Source organism: Phyllobates terribilis, unplaced genomic scaffold, assembly GCF_046119375.1.
Source record: "Phyllobates terribilis strain yellow unplaced genomic scaffold, ASM4611937v1 Scaffold_9__5_contigs__length_417890890, whole genome shotgun sequence".
NCBI classification, from domain to species: domain Eukaryota; kingdom Metazoa; phylum Chordata; class Amphibia; order Anura; family Dendrobatidae; genus Phyllobates; species Phyllobates terribilis.
Genome location: NW_027362769.1, coordinates 400,912,147 through 400,931,895, shown reverse-complemented (window position 1 = coordinate 400,931,895; position 19,749 = coordinate 400,912,147). Strand labels below are relative to the sequence as shown.

Sequence of the window (19,749 nt, the reverse complement as noted above, 5' to 3'; positions counted from 1 at the left end):
ATGGGCCAGACATGGTACGTGTGTGAGCTCTCCTTGCCTCAGAGTCGCCACCAGGTTTCGGCCATTGTCACAAACGACCATGCCTGGCTGTAGGTTCAGCGGTGTGAGCCACAGATCTGCCTGCTCTTTCAGAGCTGTCCACAACTCTTTAGCATTGTGCAGTTTGCCACTTAAGCTTATTAGCTTCAGCACAGCCTGTTGCCGCTTGGCAGCTTGTGACTGATGTGATAATTTCGGAGATGGAGGATGAAGAGGAGGAGGAGGCTGAGGAGGATGAGGTGTAGGAGCTGTAGAATGTGGGGGCAACCCTGACTGACCTAGGGCCCGCAATCCTTGGCATTGGAAGGATGTGTTCCATCCCAGGGTCCGACTGGGTCCCGGCTTCCACTATGTTAACCCAGTGTGCAGTCAGCGAGATGTACTGTCCCTGCCTACAAGCATTTGTCCACGTGTCCGTCGTTAGGTGGACTTTCCCACTGCTTTGTTGAGGGCATGGCTAATGGTTTGGGACACATGCTTGTGTAATGCGTGGATGGCACACAGGGAGAAATAGTGGTGGCTTGGGACTGAGTACCAAGGGACGGCCGCCGTCATCAGGTTGCGGAATGCTTCCGTCTCCACAAGCCTAAAAGGCAACATTTCGAGAGCAAGCAGTCGCGAAATGTGGAAATTTAGTAGTGTCTCCTCTGGGGTGTTGGCTGCGTATTTGCGCTTGCGTTCCAAGGACTGGGATATGGACAACTGAACGCTGTGCTGGGACAAGGACATGGCCGTGCTTCCTGATGCTGATACTTGAGAGTGTGGAACGACAGGTGCAGGGAGGAGGCATCTTCACATGCACCATGGACAGGGGATTGGCTTGCATGCACAACAGCGGAAGAAGCAATGATGCCACCTTCAGACACTTTTCCTGGACCCTGGGGTTCGGCCCACAAAGTCGGCTGCTTTGGTGCCATGTGCCTGATCATGCTGGTGGTGGTCAGGCTGCTAGTTTTGGCACCCCTGCTGATGCTGGCCTGGCAGGTGATGCAAATGGCCTTTTTGGGGTTATCAGCAGAGTCTTTAAAAAACAACCAGACTTGGGAAGACCTAACAGTTGTATTGCCAACTTCCTTCTTGTTGGTGTTACGGGGAACGGTTGCCTGCCTTCTGTCTGCGGCCACCACACTTCTTCTTCCTGCCTGTTGGGGTGCTCTGCCTCTCTCCCCCTGTGAGTTGCTGTCCTCGCTCTGCATGTCCTCCTACCAGGTTGGGTCAGTTACTATATCATCCACCACCTCGTCTTCCACTTACGCACCCTGGTCCTCCTCCTGACTTTCTGGCAATTGTGTCTCATCATCGTCCACCTCTTGTGACACTTTCCCACCGTGGCTGCTCAAATATTTGGGCATCGTTACATGCGATCTCCTCTTGCCCCGCTTCAAGTGGACCAGGCGAGAGGCCCGAATCTATAAATTGAAAAGTGAACAGCTCTTCGGAGTGCCCAAGTGTGGGATCAGTTGTCTCTGGGTACTCGGCATGGTGGGAGGAAGGAGGATCAGGGTGAGGAATATGCAGTCCAGACTCACGGCTACTGAGACTTGACCGTGTGGAAGACAGGGTGGTGGTGGTGGTGGCTAAGGGACTGGAAGCATTATCCGCTATCCAACCAACAACCTTTTCACACTGCTCTGTATTCTATAGTGGTGTTCTAAGGTCCCCTATTAATTGGGACTGGATGGTTGAGAGAGATGATGTGGGTGTTTACTGTGGCACAATTTCAGCTTGCCCACGGCCTCGACCTCTGCATGCACCATCATCACCATCACGTTCAGTTCCCCGTGCTTTGGCACGTGCGTTGCCCATTTTAAATGGAGGACAATATCTTCCACGCTCACTACAAATGACTGAATTTGGAGCGAACTTATATGTGATCCGTGTGACGGACAAACCACAGTTTTAAATACCTGGCCTGTGGGTAACTGTTTTGAACAGCAAACTGGCGTCAATAACTTCACTGACACACTGAAACAAATTTTTAATGGAGGCCAGAAATGGCAGTATTTTCTGAAAACGTATATGTGCATCTCACTAGATTAGAATATCAAAAAGTTAATTTATTTCAGTTCTTCAATACAAAAAGTGAACCTCCTATCCTCCTATATTATATAGAGTCATTACAAACAGAGTGATTTATTTCAAGTGTTTAATTCTGTTAACCCCTTTAAAGCCCAGTACGTACTAATACGTACAGTTATATGAAAAAGTTTGGGCACCCCTATTAATCTTAAGCTTAATGTTTTATATAAATTGGTGTTTTTGCAGCAGCTATTTCAGTTTGATCTATGTAATAACTGTTGGACACAGTAATGTTTCTGCCTTGAAATGAGGTTTATTGTACTAACAGAAAATGTGCAATCTGCATTCAAGCAAAATTTGACAGGTGCATAAGTATGGGCCATTGTATAGTGTGAGGACTACTGTGGGGTTCATTTTAATGTGTTTTAGGAGAGCTGTAGCTTTTAAATTGTGTATTGGGGAGCTGTGGGTCCATCATACTATGTATAGGGGAGCTGTTGGCCCATTGTACTGTGTATAAGGCAGCTGAGTGCCCAGTGTACTTTATATAGGGGAGCTGTGTATGTAGTATACTGTGTATAGGGGTAGATATGGGTATATTACACTGTGCATATGGGAGCTGTGGGCCCAGTATACTATGTACAGGGGAACTGTGGGCCCATTATGCTTTGTATAGGGGAGCTGTGTTCCCAGTATACTGTGTACAGGGGAGCTGTTTGCCCATCATACTGGGAATTAGGGAGCTGTTGGCCCATTATACTGTCTATAGGGGAGCTGTGGGACCATAATACTGGGAATTAGGGAGCTATTGGCCCACTATACTGTGTATAGGGGAGCTGTGAGCCCATCATACTGGGAATTAGGGAGCTGTTGGTCCACTATACTATCTATAGGGGAGCTGTGGACCCTTCATACTGTGTATAGTGGAGCTGCTGGACCAGTATACTGTGTATAGGGGAGCTGTGGGCCCATTAAATTGGGAATTAGGGAGCTGTTGGCCCACTATAAGTCTATAGTGGAGCTGTGAACCCATCATACTTTGCATAAGGGAGCTATGGGAACATCACTATGCATAGGGAACTGTGGGCCCAACGTACTGTGTATAGGGGAGCTGTGGGCCCATCATACTGTGTATAGAGGAGCTGTGGGCACATCATTGTGCATAGGGAAGCTGTGGGCCCATTATCCTGTGTATAGGGAAATTTGTACTTGAGGGGATTCTGGGAACATTATTAAATATTGAGTGGGGACTTGAGAAGTATTATTGTTATAGGGGCAGTAGAGTATTGTGAATGTCAAATGCACGCACGGGGCGTTATTACTTTCTAGGAGGCAAAGTGCGGGCACTGTTTTCTACTGAATTTACTCTGGGCATTAATATTTTCTAGGGGGATATTTTACTGCTTAGATGGCACAAAGGAGGCATTATTATTATGTAAGGGACACAGTGGTAGCCATTATTATGTGGGGCAGTTTTTGTGCCACTAGTCATAGGAACACATACGGCAAGATGGTCAGATTGTGCAGGATGGGAAAAGATGGACACGGGGCTGGAAATGTGAGAAGTCAGATGTGTCTGGGCTGTAATCCCTGCAGACGACTCCTGGCTGGAGAAGTTGTCATAACGGTCTGGGCCAGATGGAAAAAACGGGAAAATTGAATGACTCCATAAGACAGAATGTAAGCTGTAAGTCACCATCTATAATAGTACTGTGTTCTCTTCTATGTTCTGCAGGACTGGTATCTAACACTATACGGTCACTGTATGGTGGTAGTATCTGGGTTGGTCTTTGATTTATTTTCAGTAACAGAGCGGTTATCTGCTGAGTTTCCCCTGTAGCCACAATTAGGCTATGCCACCATTGTTCCAGTCATGGTTATCTGGTTAGCGGCCCCCTCGGATGTTTTGTCCTCTAAGTACATGGATGGGGAGAGTATGTGAATGCACACGGGCTTCCAGATCCATTGGTCGATTTTCATTTATTTTTGCAGAAGGGATTCTTAAAAGCACCAGTGCCCCTGTGTAAGAGCTAGCCTCGCCCGCCTATAACTATTAATGACGCCCCGAGAAGGAGACGGTGTATGAAGCAATCAATGGTGGAGACATTACACAGTGGTGAATGCTGAGATCAGGAGCTGAGCGTCACTTACCACCACAGTGTATATCTCCCCAGCCGGCGACCCAGCACTCCAGGCCGCAGGGGAAGGTGACGGAGGCGGAGGGCAGGCAGACGGGCAGGATGTACTTGGTGTAGGGCACCGGGCTGGAGAGCTTCACCAGAGCGATGTCCCAATTGTGCCACTTTTCTTTATACTGTGAGTGAATTTCAACAGTCTTCACACTACGAACGACTCCATTAGGATTTTCAGATTGGAGCTTGTAGAGTCCTAATATCACTTTGTAATTCCTAAAGTCAAGATCACTGCGGAGCAGAGAAAGTGACCAGAAGTTAGAAGAGTCACAACGAGATAAAACATCCAGTGGGCCAAATTCAGTCCGGTGTTCAATACCCAACTACACAATTATCATCTAAGGTCCTGCTATAAACATATTTAGGGTTTTAGAGGGGTACGGATGTGTCCTTCTGTGACTGTGAGATTAGCAGCATAAACATGATTTTGTGATACTCTGTCTGGAAATGTTGATGCCATAATTGTGTGGCCGCCCTGTGGATGGGATGTGAATTGCACCCTGGTAAGATCTTTACTTGCATGTTACAGTATTGTATTGAGTTTGTACACTGAGAATTTAAAGTCCTAAAACAAATTTTGCAGTAATTTTAGGGTGGACATTTCTGTACTTGAAAGAGGTCGTCTAGGACAAAACTATTGATGACCTGTCTGTAGGATTGATCATCGACGTATGATCATTGTGGGTCCAGCCATCAGCTGATAACTGCTCTGTCACCTGCTGGAACTAAGTAATGCACAAGGAAGGATGCAGCAGCTCCATATATTGCTTAGCGCTAACTTCTAAGTGCTTCACTTTATCTTTAATTGACTTAAAAATGAAAGAAAAAATAAAAATAAAAAAGAATCATATTTGATATCAGCGCCTTGTTAAAGTCTGATTTATCATATTGTTAAGTTAAATAACCCGTATGTAAAACATCGAAAAGAAAAAAAAAAGAAAAAAGTAATGATCTAAAGTTAATTAACTTGTATGGTAAATGAAAAGACATCAAGAATGCCAGAGTTACCATTTTTCAGTTGCTGCATCTCCTTAAAAAATGCAATAATAGCTGATGTAAATGTCATCTGTACCCCAAAGGGTACCAACATCCGTTCACCAAGCAATAAATAAGCTCTCACACCGCTCCATTAAAAGGAAAATTAAAAGTTACGAGTTACGACACAAACCACAGTTTTTTGTAATCTCCAAATATTTTTTCACCGTGCCAATAAAAAAAAAAAAATACTTTAAAAGTTTGTGTCAGGAGCTCCCAGGGGCGACACCGGGGAGATCGCACAATATCTCACCGCTGCCATCACTCTGTCAGGATTTCGTCAGGGATTCGCGAGCACATGATCCCGATTGCTCACTACGTAGCTATCGGCAAGCGAGCAGAAAGCGTATGGCGTCACACCTCCGGATTCCAATGCATGGAATATGTGTATGCACCCCAATACGGTTACTACCAGCTTCACGATAGCCCAATTATTAATATTCGCTGCCACCACCATCCAGATTTGAAATAGAATACAGGTCTGGTCGGACGCCTGCGATCTGGTAGCATACAGTATATGGCTTCGGGGAAGAGAACGAATACAGAGCAAAAGAAACAGGACTATTACATTTTATATTTAATCCAAAAGGGAAGCAGTGTTATGAAAAATATACAAAAATTTTACAAAAGGGATTACAAAATTTTACAATACAGAATATACAGTTACACAAAATAAACAGGATTAAAGAAGACTTACATACTAGACAGATAGCAGAGACGACTCCATTTAGCTGGAGGGGGGGGCGACCCACTTATTGATTTGACTGTTATTGAACAGGATCCGTTGCTTATAGTCTCTATACCCCCCTGGCAATGAATATGGATCAATCTTCAGTTGGATCTTTTATGCCGAAGAGGGGACCTGCCTACATGCCCCTTGTGCTGACATCATGTGGGCTGGGCTCCACCCTTCATGTTTCTATTAAAATCTCTAACTTCTTTGATAACTTCTCACTGGTTGATCATAGAGGCCCGAAAGTGATACCATTTTTTTCGCTATGAATTTACCTTTCCGTAGAAACTACACATGGCATAGTTGTGGTCTGCTATTTTGTTTCTTTTGCGCCACAGCCCCCCTGAGTGGCTTACAGCGACGGGGAAATATCCATATAGCTCCTTAGCTGACCTGTCACTAAAAATATGGGTCCCATTATTATCAGAATTATGGAACTTGAGATATTCCATATTTCGTATCGGTACTGCTCAGACTGGGGCTTCGGTAAAATTCCTTTTGCCGTTCTGGGAATCAAGCCTCAACAGCTAGATGTAAATTGTTGGGGGTCTGTGTCTAATTATCCCCTGCCTCTGCCAGGGGGAAATACACTCGCATTGTAATTGGGTTGGTAGCACCTCTTGGCTGGCATTAGCTCACCAGGCATTTCTCAAGCGTGGGTTAAAGGGGTTCTCCAGTTCTTTATATTACCCCTCAATGTATCCCCACGGGGCCCCCAAGACTTTTGTAATTACCTTACGCTGCTGAGAATGCCTGTGAGCGGCGCTATCGCTGGCCGCTCACAGGCATCATGTGATCCCCAGCTGCAGCCGGCTCTGACATCCGCTGATGTCACGACAAGTGCTGGCAACAGCCGGGGGTCTTTGTCTTCTGCGTTCCAGGTGGATGCCATGCTGTGGGCGGGGTTGCCCCCCTGCGTCACACTGGCATCCACCGCGCGCTCTGCCTCTCCCCATTCATTGAGAATTTGGGTGTGACATGGGGGTTAACCCCATCCACAACCCAGCAGCCACCGTGGGGACCCCAGTGCTGATTCACGCCTCACTTGTTGTGACATCAGCATGGGGTCACGTGATGCCTGTGAGCGCCCACCGATAGCGCCACTTACAGGCATTATCAACAGCAGAAGGTATTTACAAAAAGTCTTAGGGGCCCCGGGGGAATATATTGGGGGGGGGGGGGGGGGTAATATAAAGTACTGGACAACTTCTTTAATTTGTGTAGAGGCCACTGGCCAAGTGTCAGCTTCTCTTTTGACAATGAGGGGTTTTGGAGAAATTGTTAATATTTTCTTAATATCTCCTTGACAGTTTGTTATCGCAGTAAATACACTGAGATGAGGAATCGTGTTCCTGGGTCATTTTTACAGCACAATGAAGACCATAAAGCAATGGTGATACTGCACTTTTTTTTTTTTACTGTTTTCCTACATTTGGAATTTATTCTTTTCCCATTCTCAGTACAATGTAGTAAAGTGAATGGTGTCATTCAAATAACCCTGCAAATCATAAGGCTCCTGCTGCTGAGTCTATAGAGAATAAAACAGTTATGGCTCCGGGAAGAAGGGGAGGAAAAAAACACAATGCAAACCCTGAAAATTGTCTTGTTGGTGGAGAATGGGTGTCAGGGATATTTCGGGGATCTTATCAATTATATAGACTTAAGAGATTCAAAACGATGGCGGTCTACTGAGGTGTGAACACAGAACTTACCCATTGAAGCAGTGGGCAGCGGTCAGCACCCACTCAGGGGTGATCAGGGAGCCTCCACATGCGTGGTAGAAGTCATCTTCTTTCCTCTGCATCAGACTGACTTGCCACGGCCATTCTCCTTCTACAGCATCTGAGCCACCAACTATGCGGCCGGTGACCTGCGGGGAGCCACAGACCGAGCCGCCATCTGCAGGGTTGGAAGTAGCTGGAAGGAAAGATCCATACAAGTCAATAGTAGCCGTTACCAGACTCCATCTACGTTACTTTACTACAGACGCGTCTCCGCTGTCCTAACGTGGCCACGGACTGGAACTTACCAACTCACCAAAACATCCTGGAAGGTCTCAAAAGAGCCAGCAAATCTGAGCTCCACTGACCAAGGTCTTCCGAGAAGTCTCTTCAATCATATAGATGAGGAACAGGACACGAATAGTTGGGAATAGACATAATGGGGTGTACTGTAGCTGTAGATACAGGTGGCCCAAATACACATGTATCCTGTTTTGCTTCTTTTTTTTTATGCCAAAAGTTTGGCAGCTGTAGGCACAACTTCTGATAGTTGATTAAGCATTAAGGGATTATTCCCCAAATATCGAGTTATCTTCTATCCCCTGAGCCAGCAGTAGGACCCCCATTTTACTACTGAATCAATGAAAGAACAAAAATCCTACACCATAAAGTCGGGTATGAAAAAAAAAAACATCAAAAGCCCAGGCAACAACAAAACTGTGTTTTTTATGTGTTTTCGGATATGGAATTTTCCGATTTCAGAAAATCCATGAAAAAAAAACCTCTGAACATCTTCTGCCGTATGTGTCTGTGACGCCAAGTTGAGATCATCACCATGTTTTTTTTTTAGGTTCGTCTGCTATCCACTGACAAGATGGGTGAAATGGATAATGCCACAATAGTGTGCTGGGTAAGGATTGAAGTGCATGGACAGCACACGAACCAAAGTAAGTGAATGGGTTAATTCAGATGGAACAATTTTCTGTGTGAAAAATAAGCGCCAGTATCCTTTGCCTGTTCCAACCATAGAAAAGGTCCAAGAAAAATACAGCATACTGACACTGTCCATAAGATTCCCATTTTAATGGATCTATTGCAAAAATTACATAAGATGCTGAATCAGGCCTTATCATTATTTTTTTAATAGTGGATGTAAAAAACAAATGAGAAAATGGGTATACCAAACACCATATGGATGAACAATCATCTACTTTTCTGGAAGGACATCTTCATTTTACACTTGTCTGAACCAGCATCACTGTAGGTTCACATCTGACGAGGTCGCTCGTATTTGACTAATGGACTCACTTACTTTGATCAAAATGAATCAACCTCACATTTTTGCAGGTGTAGCAATAACCCTGGTCTTGGTCTAAACCAATTAAATGGAATTCCACCAGATAGGAAATAATTCTTAAAGAGCAAAAATTCTAAATTGAGCTTAAAAGAGTAAATCTTCATGCCAAGGCTGGCTCCTATAACACATATAGCACAAATGTGTACAGAGCGTTATATACGGAAAGAAATCGTGAGAAGAGAAAGTGATGGGAGAAGAGACAATGGCTGGGTAAGATCAGAAGAAGATGGTGGAGCCTTAGAGAAGCAAACTGTGAGATGTGAAAATAGTGGGAGAAGAGACGATGGCTGGGTAAGATCAGAAGAAGATGGTGGTGTCACGGGTGTGTTGCCACGAAGATCGTCACGAGTACACAGCCTGACTTCTCGCAGCTGACTTGTTGGTGCTTTGTGTTTCTCGGCAGTGAGGGAGTTAATTCTCTCTCTCTCTCTGGGCTAGATGAGGTCCAGCCTCGCCCAGCTGCAATCAATACTTCTGTAGTGAGACTCCTTCATATACCTGCTGGTCTGTTTGGGAGGTGTCGGTGAAAGCATTTCATTCAGACTGACAGAGCGGATCGTGGTGTTTGGAGTTGCTGAGATAAGTGTTTTTGGAAGTGTTTTTTCCCTTTCCTCGCTTTATCATTTATCTCCTTTCCCGTTGGTTTTCCCTCTGTTGTAGTTGAGAAGTTGTTTGTATGCAAGGTGGTTTTGGTTTTTCCCTTGTACTGTCTCGTTCGTCTAAATACTGTGTTTGGGCATATTATTTCTTGTTCCCTTTGGTTGTGATCGGGGTCCTTCTCAGGACTAGATTACTGAGGTGCAGGGATCTTCAGGAGGTAGGGGTTACGCTGGCGGCCTGGACCTCTGTACCTTTAACAGTACCTCCAGGTTGAGGGATTAGTCAGGGCCCCAGCTTAGGGTCAGCTTAGGCCCCCTACCTCCAGTATACAGAGACAGCGTGACATTTTCACCGACCACTTAGTTTTTCTCCAGCTACTATGGATCCAGTAGCCGGTCTAGCTCGGCAATTGCAGAGTTTGTCCATGGAGCTGGCGGACGTTAGGTCCAAGGTTTGGCATCCTCAGGAGCAAGCCGGACCAGAACCTAAAGTAGCTCTCCCTGATAGGTTCACTGGGGGGCGGGACAAGTTTTTTGTTTTCCGGGAGGCATGTAAATTGTACTTTCGGCTGCGGCCTCGGTCATCGGGGAGTGAAGAACAAAGGGTGGGAATTGTCATCTCGCTCCTACAAGGGGACCCACAATCTTGGGCGTTCTCTCTTCCCCCGGGTTCCCCGGCTCTCCAGTCAGTGGATAGGTTTTTCGCTGCCCTGGGACTCGTATATGATGACCCAGATCGGATCTCCCTTGCTGAGTCTAAGTTACGTAGGATCCAGCAGGGAGATCGTCCGGCGGAGGAATTCTGTTCGGAGTTCCGTAGGTGGGCCACGGACACCCAGTGGAATGACCCGGCTCTTAGGAGCCAGTTTTGTCATGGTTTATCCGACAAATTGCAGGATGTGTTGGCACAGTATGACTCTCCCGTGTCTCTGGAAGCCGCTATGGCCCTCGCTATTCGCGTGGACAGACGGCTTCGGGAGAGGTGCGGGATAACTCTACCCCCTGTGATGACTCCACCTCCTACAAGGTCCCCTCATATGGTGGTTCCCCTGGTCAGTCCAGAGGAGCCTATGCAATTAGGAGGGACATCATTTCGGGGGAGGGGACCGGTGGTGCGCCATAAGGCAGGAAGGTGTTTCTTCTGCGGGAGAAAGGGACATTTTATTGGGGGGTGTCCATCCCGTCCCTTGCAGAGTGAAGAGTCGTCGGAAAACTGTTGATCCCAGGTTGTGTGGTGGACGGCAATCTGGGAGTAGGTATTTCGTCCCTAGGTTCGTCTCAGTTTCTCGTACCGGCGGAGGTGGTGGTGGGTACGAGAACTGAGAGGATATCTGTTCTTCTGGATAGTGGGGCCGGGGCTAATCTGGTTGATGCTCGGTTTGCCCGGGTTCAAGGTATGCGGTTGAGTGAGTTGGCTAAACCCATCCCCATATTCTCGATCGATGCCAGGCCTCTCGGGCAGGGAAGTTTTTTGCAAGTTGTGCATGACGTAAAACTTCAAGTGGGGGCAATACATAAAGAACTGTTGTCTTGCTACGTGTTGGAGGGTCTTCCCACTCCTATTGTGTTGGGCCTTCCTTGGTTAGCTAAGCATAACCCGGTTATTAATTGGCAAACCAGGGAGATAAGCCAATGGAGTAAATTCTGTAATAAAAACTGCATGAACACGGTCATTGGTGCGGTTACTCCTTGGGTCTTACCTCCATTTCTGGCGGACTTTGAGGATGTATTCTCGGAGAAAGGGTGTCAGGAACTACCTCCTCATCGCGTGTATGACTGTTCTGTAAAACTGCTCCCTGAGGCCAAGTTACCTAAAGCTAGGTTGTATAACCTTTCTGGTCCTGAGAGGCAGGCCATGAAGGATTATATCTCAGAAAGTCTGGCTAAGGGGCATATTAGACCTTCATCTTCACCGGTGGCTGCGGGGTTCTTCTTTGTTAAGAAGAAAGATGGAGGCCTACGCCCTTGCCTGGATTTCCGTGAACTTAATCGGATTACGGTCCGAGATCCGTATCCGCTTCCACTTATTCCCGATCTCTTTAATCAGATCGTGGGCGCCAAATGGTTTTCTAAGTTGGATCTCAGGGGGGCGTACAATCTGATTAGGATGAAGGAGGGGGATGAGTGGAAGACGGCGTTTAACACTCCGGAGGGGCATTATGAGAACCTTGTCATGCCATTCGGTCTGACTAATGCCCCGGCGGTGTTCCAACACTTTGTTAATGACATTTTTCGCCGCTTGGTGGGACAGTTTGTTGTCATATATCTGGATGATATCCTAATTTACTCGCCGGATCTGGTGTCTCATCAGGAGCACGTTAGGCAGGTGCTACAGATCTTGCGGGATAATAAACTGTATGCCAAGTGGGAAAAGTGTGTGTTCGCCGTACAGGAACTTCAGTTTTTAGGCTTCCTGGTTTCAGCGTCCGGTTTTCGTATGGACCCTGGGAAAGTGCGGGCAGTTCTTGAGTGGGATCGGCCTGAGAATCTTAAGGCACTACAACGTTTCCTGGGGTTTGCTAATTATTACCGGAAGTTCATTCGTAATTTCTCGTCCATGGTTAAGCCTCTCACTGACATGACTAAAAAGGGGACGGATTTTTCTAGGTGGTCTGACAAGGCTTGTCAAGCATTCTCCTCTTTGAAAAAATGTTTTGCCTCGGCGCCCATACTCATTCAACCCGATGCGTCTCAGCCATTCATTGTAGAGGTAGACGCTTCCGAGGTAGGGGTGGGAGCAGTATTGTCACAGGGTTCGTCCCCTGGTAAGTGGCATCCGTGCGCCTTTTTCTCTAAAAAATTGTCGTCCGCTGAGAGGAATTACGATGTCGGCAATAGGGAACTCTTGGCCATTAAGTTAGCTTTTGAGGAGTGGCGCCATTTTCTGGAGGGGGCTGTTCATCCGGTCACCGTCATCACCGATCACAAGAACCTGCTATATCTGGAGTCCGCGAAACGTCTGAATCCCAGACAAGCTAGGTGGTCATTGTTTTTTACCAGGTTTAATTTTGTCGTTACATATCGTCCTGGGTCAAAAAATGTAAAGGCGGATGCCTTATCTCGTAGTTTCCCGGGGGCCGGGAATACGGACGACCCGATTCCTATCCTTCAGGAGGGGGTGGTGGTTTCGGCAGTATGCTCTGAGCTGGAGGAGGAGGTATTGGAGGCTCAGGGGGACGCCCCTGTTGGACCTCCAGGGAGATTGTTTGTTCCAGATCAGTTGCGACAAAAGGTGATCGAGGCACACCATAACTCAGTTTTTGCAGGACACCCGGGGAGTAAAGCTACTGTGGATCTCCTCTCGCGTCGGTTTTGGTGGCCTAATTTACATAAGGAGGTGGTAACTTTTGTCGCGTCCTGTGGGGTTTGTGCGCGCTCTAAGACCTCACATACCCGTCCGTCTGGGGCCCTCTTACCTTTGAAGATCCCGGAGCGTCCTTGGACTCATCTGTCTATGGACTTTATTACGGACCTCCCTCCGTCTTCGGGTAAAACGGTCATACTCGTTGTAGTGGACAGGTTCAGCAAGATGGCACATTTTATCGCTCTTCCGGCTCTCCCTAATGCTAAAACTCTTGCGCAGGTGTTCATTGGGGAGATTGTGAGGCTTCACGGGGTACCCTCCGAGGTGGTGTCTGATCGGGGGTCTCAGTTTGTGTCTAAGTTCTGGAAGGCGTTTTGTGCACGGCGGGGGATGCAGTTGTCATTCTCATCGGCTTTTCATCCTCAGACCAATGGTCAGACGGAACGTATGAACCAGAGCTTGGAGACATATCTCCGGTGTTTTGTGTCAGAGAACCAGGAGGACTGGGCTTTTTTCTTACCTCTGGCAGAGTTTGCTCTTAATAATAGGCGGAGCGAGTCCACTGGTAAGTCCCCGTTTTTTGGGGCATATGGTTTTCACCCCCAGTTTTGTACTTTCAGTGGGGGGGGCTCTTCGGGGGTTCCTGAGGAGGAACGATTTTCCTCATCACTCGCTTCAGTATGGAGAGGGGTGCTGAAGAATCTGAATACTATGGGGAACCGATACAAACGTATGGCTGATAGGAGGAGAGTGTCTGGTCCGGACCTAAGTGTGAACGATCGGGTATGGTTGTCTACCAGGAATATAAAACTTAAGGTTCCCTCCTGGAAACTGGGTCCCAGGTTCATCGGGCCGTACAGAATCAGTTCTATTATTAATCCGGTGGCATTCCGTCTTGACCTCCCCCCTACGTTTAAAATTCACAACGTGTTTCACAGATCATTGCTTAAGAGGTATGTGGCGCCGGTGGTGCCGTCACTTTTACCTCCCCCTCCAGTGGTTGTCAATGGTAACTTGGAGTTCCAGGTATCGAGGGTCATTGATTCACGCTTTAATCGCCGGTCCCTTCAGTACCTGGTTCATTGGAAGGGGTATGGTCCTGAGGAGAGGATGTGGGTTCCTGCGTCGGATATTAACGCAGACCGATTAGTTCGGGCCTTCCACACGACTCACCCGGATAAACCTGGCCCTGAGGGTCCGGAGGCCCCTCGTAGAAGGGGGGGTACTGTCACGGGTGTGTTGCCACGAAGATCGTCACGAGTACACAGCCTGACTTCTCGCAGCTGACTTGTTGGTGCTTTGTGTTTCTCGGCAGTGAGGGAGTTAATTCTCTCTCTCTCTCTGGGCTAGATGAGGTCCAGCCTCGCCCAGCTGCAATCAATACTTCTGTAGTGAGACTCCTTCATATACCTGCTGGTCTGTTTGGGAGGTGTCGGTGAAAGCATTTCATTCAGACTGACAGAGCGGATCGTGGTGTTTGGAGTTGCTGAGATAAGTGTTTTTGGAAGTGTTTTTTCCCTTTCCTCGCTTTATCATTTATCTCCTTTCCCGTTGGTTTTCCCTCTGTTGTAGTTGAGAAGTTGTTTGTATGCAAGGTGGTTTTGGTTTTTCCCTTGTACTGTCTCGTTCGTCTAAATACTGTGTTTGGGCATATTATTTCTTGTTCCCTTTGGTTGTGATCGGGGTCCTTCTCAGGACTAGATTACTGAGGTGCAGGGATCTTCAGGAGGTAGGGGTTACGCTGGCGGCCTGGACCTCTGTACCTTTAACAGTACCTCCAGGTTGAGGGATTAGTCAGGGCCCCAGCTTAGGGTCAGCTTAGGCCCCCTACCTCCAGTATACAGAGACAGCGTGACAGGTGGAGCCTTAGAGAAAGAAACTCTGAGATGAGAAAACAGTGAGAGAAGAGACGATGGTTGGATAAGAGAAGATCAGAAGATGGTGGAGCCTTAGAGAATCAAACTGTGAGATGTGAAAATAGTGGGAGAAGAGACGATGGTTGGGTAAGAGAAGATCAGAAGAAGATGGAACTATAGGGAAGTAAACCGTGAGAAAAGACTAAGGCAAAGTAAAAGACAATCAGAAGATGTTGAAGTAGGAATTGCCTGCAGTCCTATGTAACACCCCGATATCAATTTACAGTAAATCTCATGGACAATGTAGTAGATGTTACCTGTGTAACACCATGGATGCTATATACACTGCTCAAAAAAATAAAGGGAACACTCAAATCCCCCCTCCTAGATCTGAATGGATGAAATCTTCTCATTGAATACTTTGTTCTGTAGAAAGCTGAATGTGCTGACAACAAAATCACACAAAAATCATCAATGGAAATCACATTTATTAACCAATGGAGGCCTGGATTTGGAGTCACCCCCAAAATTAAAGTGGAAAAACACACTACAGGCTGATCCAACTGTGATGTAATGTCCTTAAAACAAGTCACAATGAGGCTGAGTATTGTGTGTGGCCTCCACGTGCCTGTATGACCTCCCTACAACGCCTGGGCATGCTCCTGATGAGGCTGAGTATTGTGTGTGGCCTCCACGTGCCTGTATGACCTCCCTACAACTCCTGGGCATGCTCCTGATGAGGCTGAGTATTGTGTGTGGCCTCCACGTGCCTGTATGACCTCCCTACAACGCCTGGGCATGCTCCTGATGAGGCTGAGTATTGTGTGTGGCCTCCACGTGCCTGTATGACCTCCCTACAACGCCTGGGCATGCTCCTGATGAGGCTGAGTATTGTGTGTGGCCTCCACGTGCCTGTATGACCTCCCTACAATGCCTGGGCATGCTCCTGATGAGGCTGAGTATTGTGTGTGGCCTCCACGTGCCTGTATGACCTCCCTACAATGCCTGGGCATGCTCCTGATGAGGTTGCGGATGGTCTCCTGTTCGATCTCCTCCCAGACCTGGACTAAAGCATCCGCCAACTACTGGGCAGTCTGTGGTGCAACGTGACATTGGTGGATGGAGCGGACATGATGTCCCAGATGTGCTCAATCGGATTCAGGTCTGGGGAACGGGCGGCCAGTCCATAGCTTCAATGCCTTCATCTTGCAGGAACTGCTGACACACTCCAGCCACATGAGGTCTGGCATTGTCCTGCATTAGGAGGAACCCAGGGCCAACCGCACCAGCATATGGTCTCACAAGTGGTCTGAGGATCTCATCCTGGTATCTAATTGCAGTCAGGCTACCTCTGGCGAGCACATGGAGGGCTGTGCGGCCCTCCAAAGAAATGCCACCGCACACCATTACTGACCCACTGCCAAACCGGTCATGCTGAAGGATGTTGCAGGCAGCAGATCGCTCTCCACGGTGTCTCCAGACTCTGTCACGTCTGTCACATGTGCTTAGTGTGAACCTGCTTCCATCTGTGAAGAGCACAGGGCGCCAGTGGCGACTTTACCAATCCTGGTGTTCTGTGGCAAATGCTAAGCGTCCTGCACGGTGTTGGGCTGTGAGCACAACCCCCATCTGTGGACGTCGGGCCTCATACCACCATCATGGAGTCGGTTTCTAACCGTTTCTGCAGACACATGCACATTTGTGGCCTGCAGGAGGTCATTTTGCAGGGCTCGGGCAGTGCTCCTCCTGTTCCTCCTTGCACAAAGGCGGAGGTAGCGGTCCTGCTGCTGGGTTATTGCCCTCCTACGGCCTCCTCCACGTCTCCTGGTGTACTGGCCTGTCTCCTGGTAGCGCCTCCATCCTCTGGACACTACGCTGACAGACACAGCAAACCTTCTTGCCACAGCTCGCACTGATGTGCCATCCTGGATGAGCTGCACTACCTGAGCAACTTCTGTGGGTTGTACTGTAGACACCGCCTCATGCTACTGTACCTCTAGGGGTGAGAGCAATGGTAAAATGAAAAAAGTGACTAAAACAACAGCCAAAAAGGATGAGAACAGAGAAATGGTCTGTGTTCACCACCTGCAGAACCGCTCCTTTATAGGGGGTATCTTGCTAATTGCCGATCATTTCTACCAGTTGTCTGTTCCATTTGCACAACAGCAGGAGACATTGATTCACAATCAGTCGCTTCATAACTGGACAGGTAGATTTCACAGAAGTTTGATTCACTTGGAGTTACATTGTGTTGTTTAAGTGTTCCCTTTATTTTTTTGAGCAGTGTATATACCAGGCCCCTTACCGACGTATAGGACCAACAGGACGCAGATCAGGTTCTTCTCCATTTCTTCGTTTTGTCTTCTCTTCTTGGAGAGCACTTGCCTCCTCACAGATCGTCAGATATTGAAGGGATAGTGAGATGTGAAGGTTCTTACACTGGTCTACAAGGAGTCATTGATTTTTATCTTTTTATGACCTCTGTTCAATTCACTTTTATAGCTTAAAACATTTTCACTTTCCTAATCATAATATCATGTTATCTTTATCTGTAAGGTGAAGTTCACATGTTCGGCCGTGATCTTTTCCTGGTAAGATATTAATAGCTGGTATGACATTTTTTAATGGATCCATTGCAAAAATTACATAAGATGCTGAATCAGGCCTTATTATTATTTTTTTCATTGTGGGTATAAAAAACAAATGAGAAAATGGGATATACCAAACACCATATGGATGAACAATCATCTACTTTTCTGGAAGGACATCTTCATTTTACACTTGTCTGAACCAGCATCACTGTAGGTTCACATCTGACGAGGTCGCTCATATTTGACTAATGGACTCACTTACTTTGATCAAAATGAATCAACCTCACATTTTTGCAGGTGTAGCAATAACCCTGGTCTTGGTCTAAACCAATTAAATGGAATTCCACCAGATAGGAAATAATTCTTAAAGAGCAAAAATTCTAAATTGAGCTTAAAAGAGCAAATCTTCATGCCAAGACTGGCTCCTATAACACATATAGCACAAATGTGTACAGAGCGTTATACAGGGAAAGAAATTGTGAGAAGAGAAAGTGATGGGAGAAGAGACAATGGCTGGGTAAGATCAGAAGAAGATGGTGGAGCCTCAGAGAAGCAAACTGTGAGATGTGAAAATAGTGGGAGAAGAGACAATGGCTGGGTAAGAGAAGATCAGAAGAAGATGGTGGAGTCTTAGAGAAAGAAACTCTGAGATGAGAAAACAGTGAGAGAAGAGACGATGGTTGGATAAGAGAAGATCAGAAGATGGTGGAGCCTTAGAGAATCAAACTGTGAGATGAGAAAATAGTGGTGGAAGAGACGGCGGTTGGGTAAGAGAAGATCAGAAGATGGTGGAGCCTTAGGGAAGCTAACTATAAGATGAGAAAATAGTGGGAGAAGAGACGGTGGTTGGGTAAGAGAAGATCAGAAAAAGATGGAACTATAGAGAAGTAAACTGTGAGAAAAGACTAAGGCAAAGTAAAAGACAATCAGAAGATGTTGAAGTAGGAATTGCCTGCAGTCCTATGTAACACCCCGATATCAATTTGCAGTAAATCTCATGGACAATGTAGTAGATGTTACCTTCAATCCTGTGTAACACCATGGATGCTATATATATATACCAGGTCCCTTACCGACATATAGGACTAACAGGACACAGATCAGGTTCTTCTCCATTTCTTCGTTTTGTCTTCTCTTCTTGGAGAGCACTTGCCTCCTCACAGATTGTCAGATATTGAAGGGATAGTGAGATGTGAAGGTTCTTACACTGGTCTACAAGGAATCATTGATTTTTCTCTTTTTATGACCTCTCTTCAATTTACTTTTAAAACTTAAAACATTTTCACTTTCCTTTCTGCGAGTAAATTAATAACCCGATCATGACATCTTTATCTGTAAGGTGAAGTTGACATGTTCGGCCGTGATCTTTTCCTGGTAAGATATTAATAGCTGGTATAATCGGTGAATATGAATAGCGGTACCAGAGCGCCAATAACAGGGCAAAAATATTAAAAGGACTGATTTATTAATACACACACAACGCGTTTCGGTGGACACAGCCACCTTCATCAGGTGTGACAAGCAGCAAACAATTGATCCTTATATACATTTGACTAGGTATACAATTACTTAAAAGGGGCGGGGCCAGATACAGAGTAATACCTCTATATTAACCCCTTGAGTTCATATATGTTCAATAGAGTAAAAAGGATTGTTATAAAATAATGCCTAATGAAGCATATAGGGTTCTTATAAAAAGGATTCGCTGTAAAAAAAAAAAAAAAAAAAACTTGTGAATCCTATAATCTTAATACTTCATAGGATATATTGTCATCTACCACCCTATATTTTAGATTATATAAAAAAATTAATAATAATAATAATTTTTACATACAACATAAAACAATGCATAAATATAAAGTTATAAAATTACAATCAGTTTCTATCATTATAATTAGGAAAAGTAGACGAAGAAAGGAAAGAGAAAAAAAAATTCCAAAAAAATCCCCAAAAAAAAAAAAAAAAAAATCCAAAAAAAAAATAAAAATTTTTTCTTTCAATTTTTTCTCCTTTCTCTCTCTCCTCCCTCCTCCCCTCCCTCTCTCCTTTCCCCTCTTCCCTCCTTCTCTCTCTCCTCCCCCCTCCTCCTCCATATAAAAGATATATATAATAAATTTGCTAAAATATGAAAACAATTATTTAAAAAGTTGTCTTCTCTATATTAAGGTTCAAACCTTCAGGAGACGAGGTTCCCATTTTGAAAATCCAATAATTTTCACGTGTAATGAGACGATTTAGTCTATCAGGGTGTGTATCAACTATATGATCAATGATAGTTAGTTTTAGGTTATTAGGATTTTTTT

The 19,749-nt window shown here is 46.0% G+C and overlaps 1 protein-coding gene across 1 annotated transcript in view; it reads right to left on the bottom strand.

The window, feature by feature from the left end:
- The window catches only part of LOC141162627 (serine protease 27-like), a 39,141-nt gene extending 20,489 nt beyond the window's left edge, over positions 1-18,652 (bottom strand). The window contains exons 1-3 of the mRNA XM_073648912.1: positions 18,520-18,652; positions 7,731-7,935; positions 4,210-4,481 (exon numbers count right to left, since the gene is read on the bottom strand). Coding sequence (XP_073505013.1) covers positions 4,210-4,481; positions 7,731-7,935; positions 18,520-18,562 — 520 coding nt within the window. The 5' untranslated portion in view covers positions 18,563-18,652. The remainder of the gene's footprint in view (positions 1-4,209; positions 4,482-7,730; positions 7,936-18,519) is intronic.
- Positions 18,653-19,749: the final 1,097 nt, after the last annotated feature.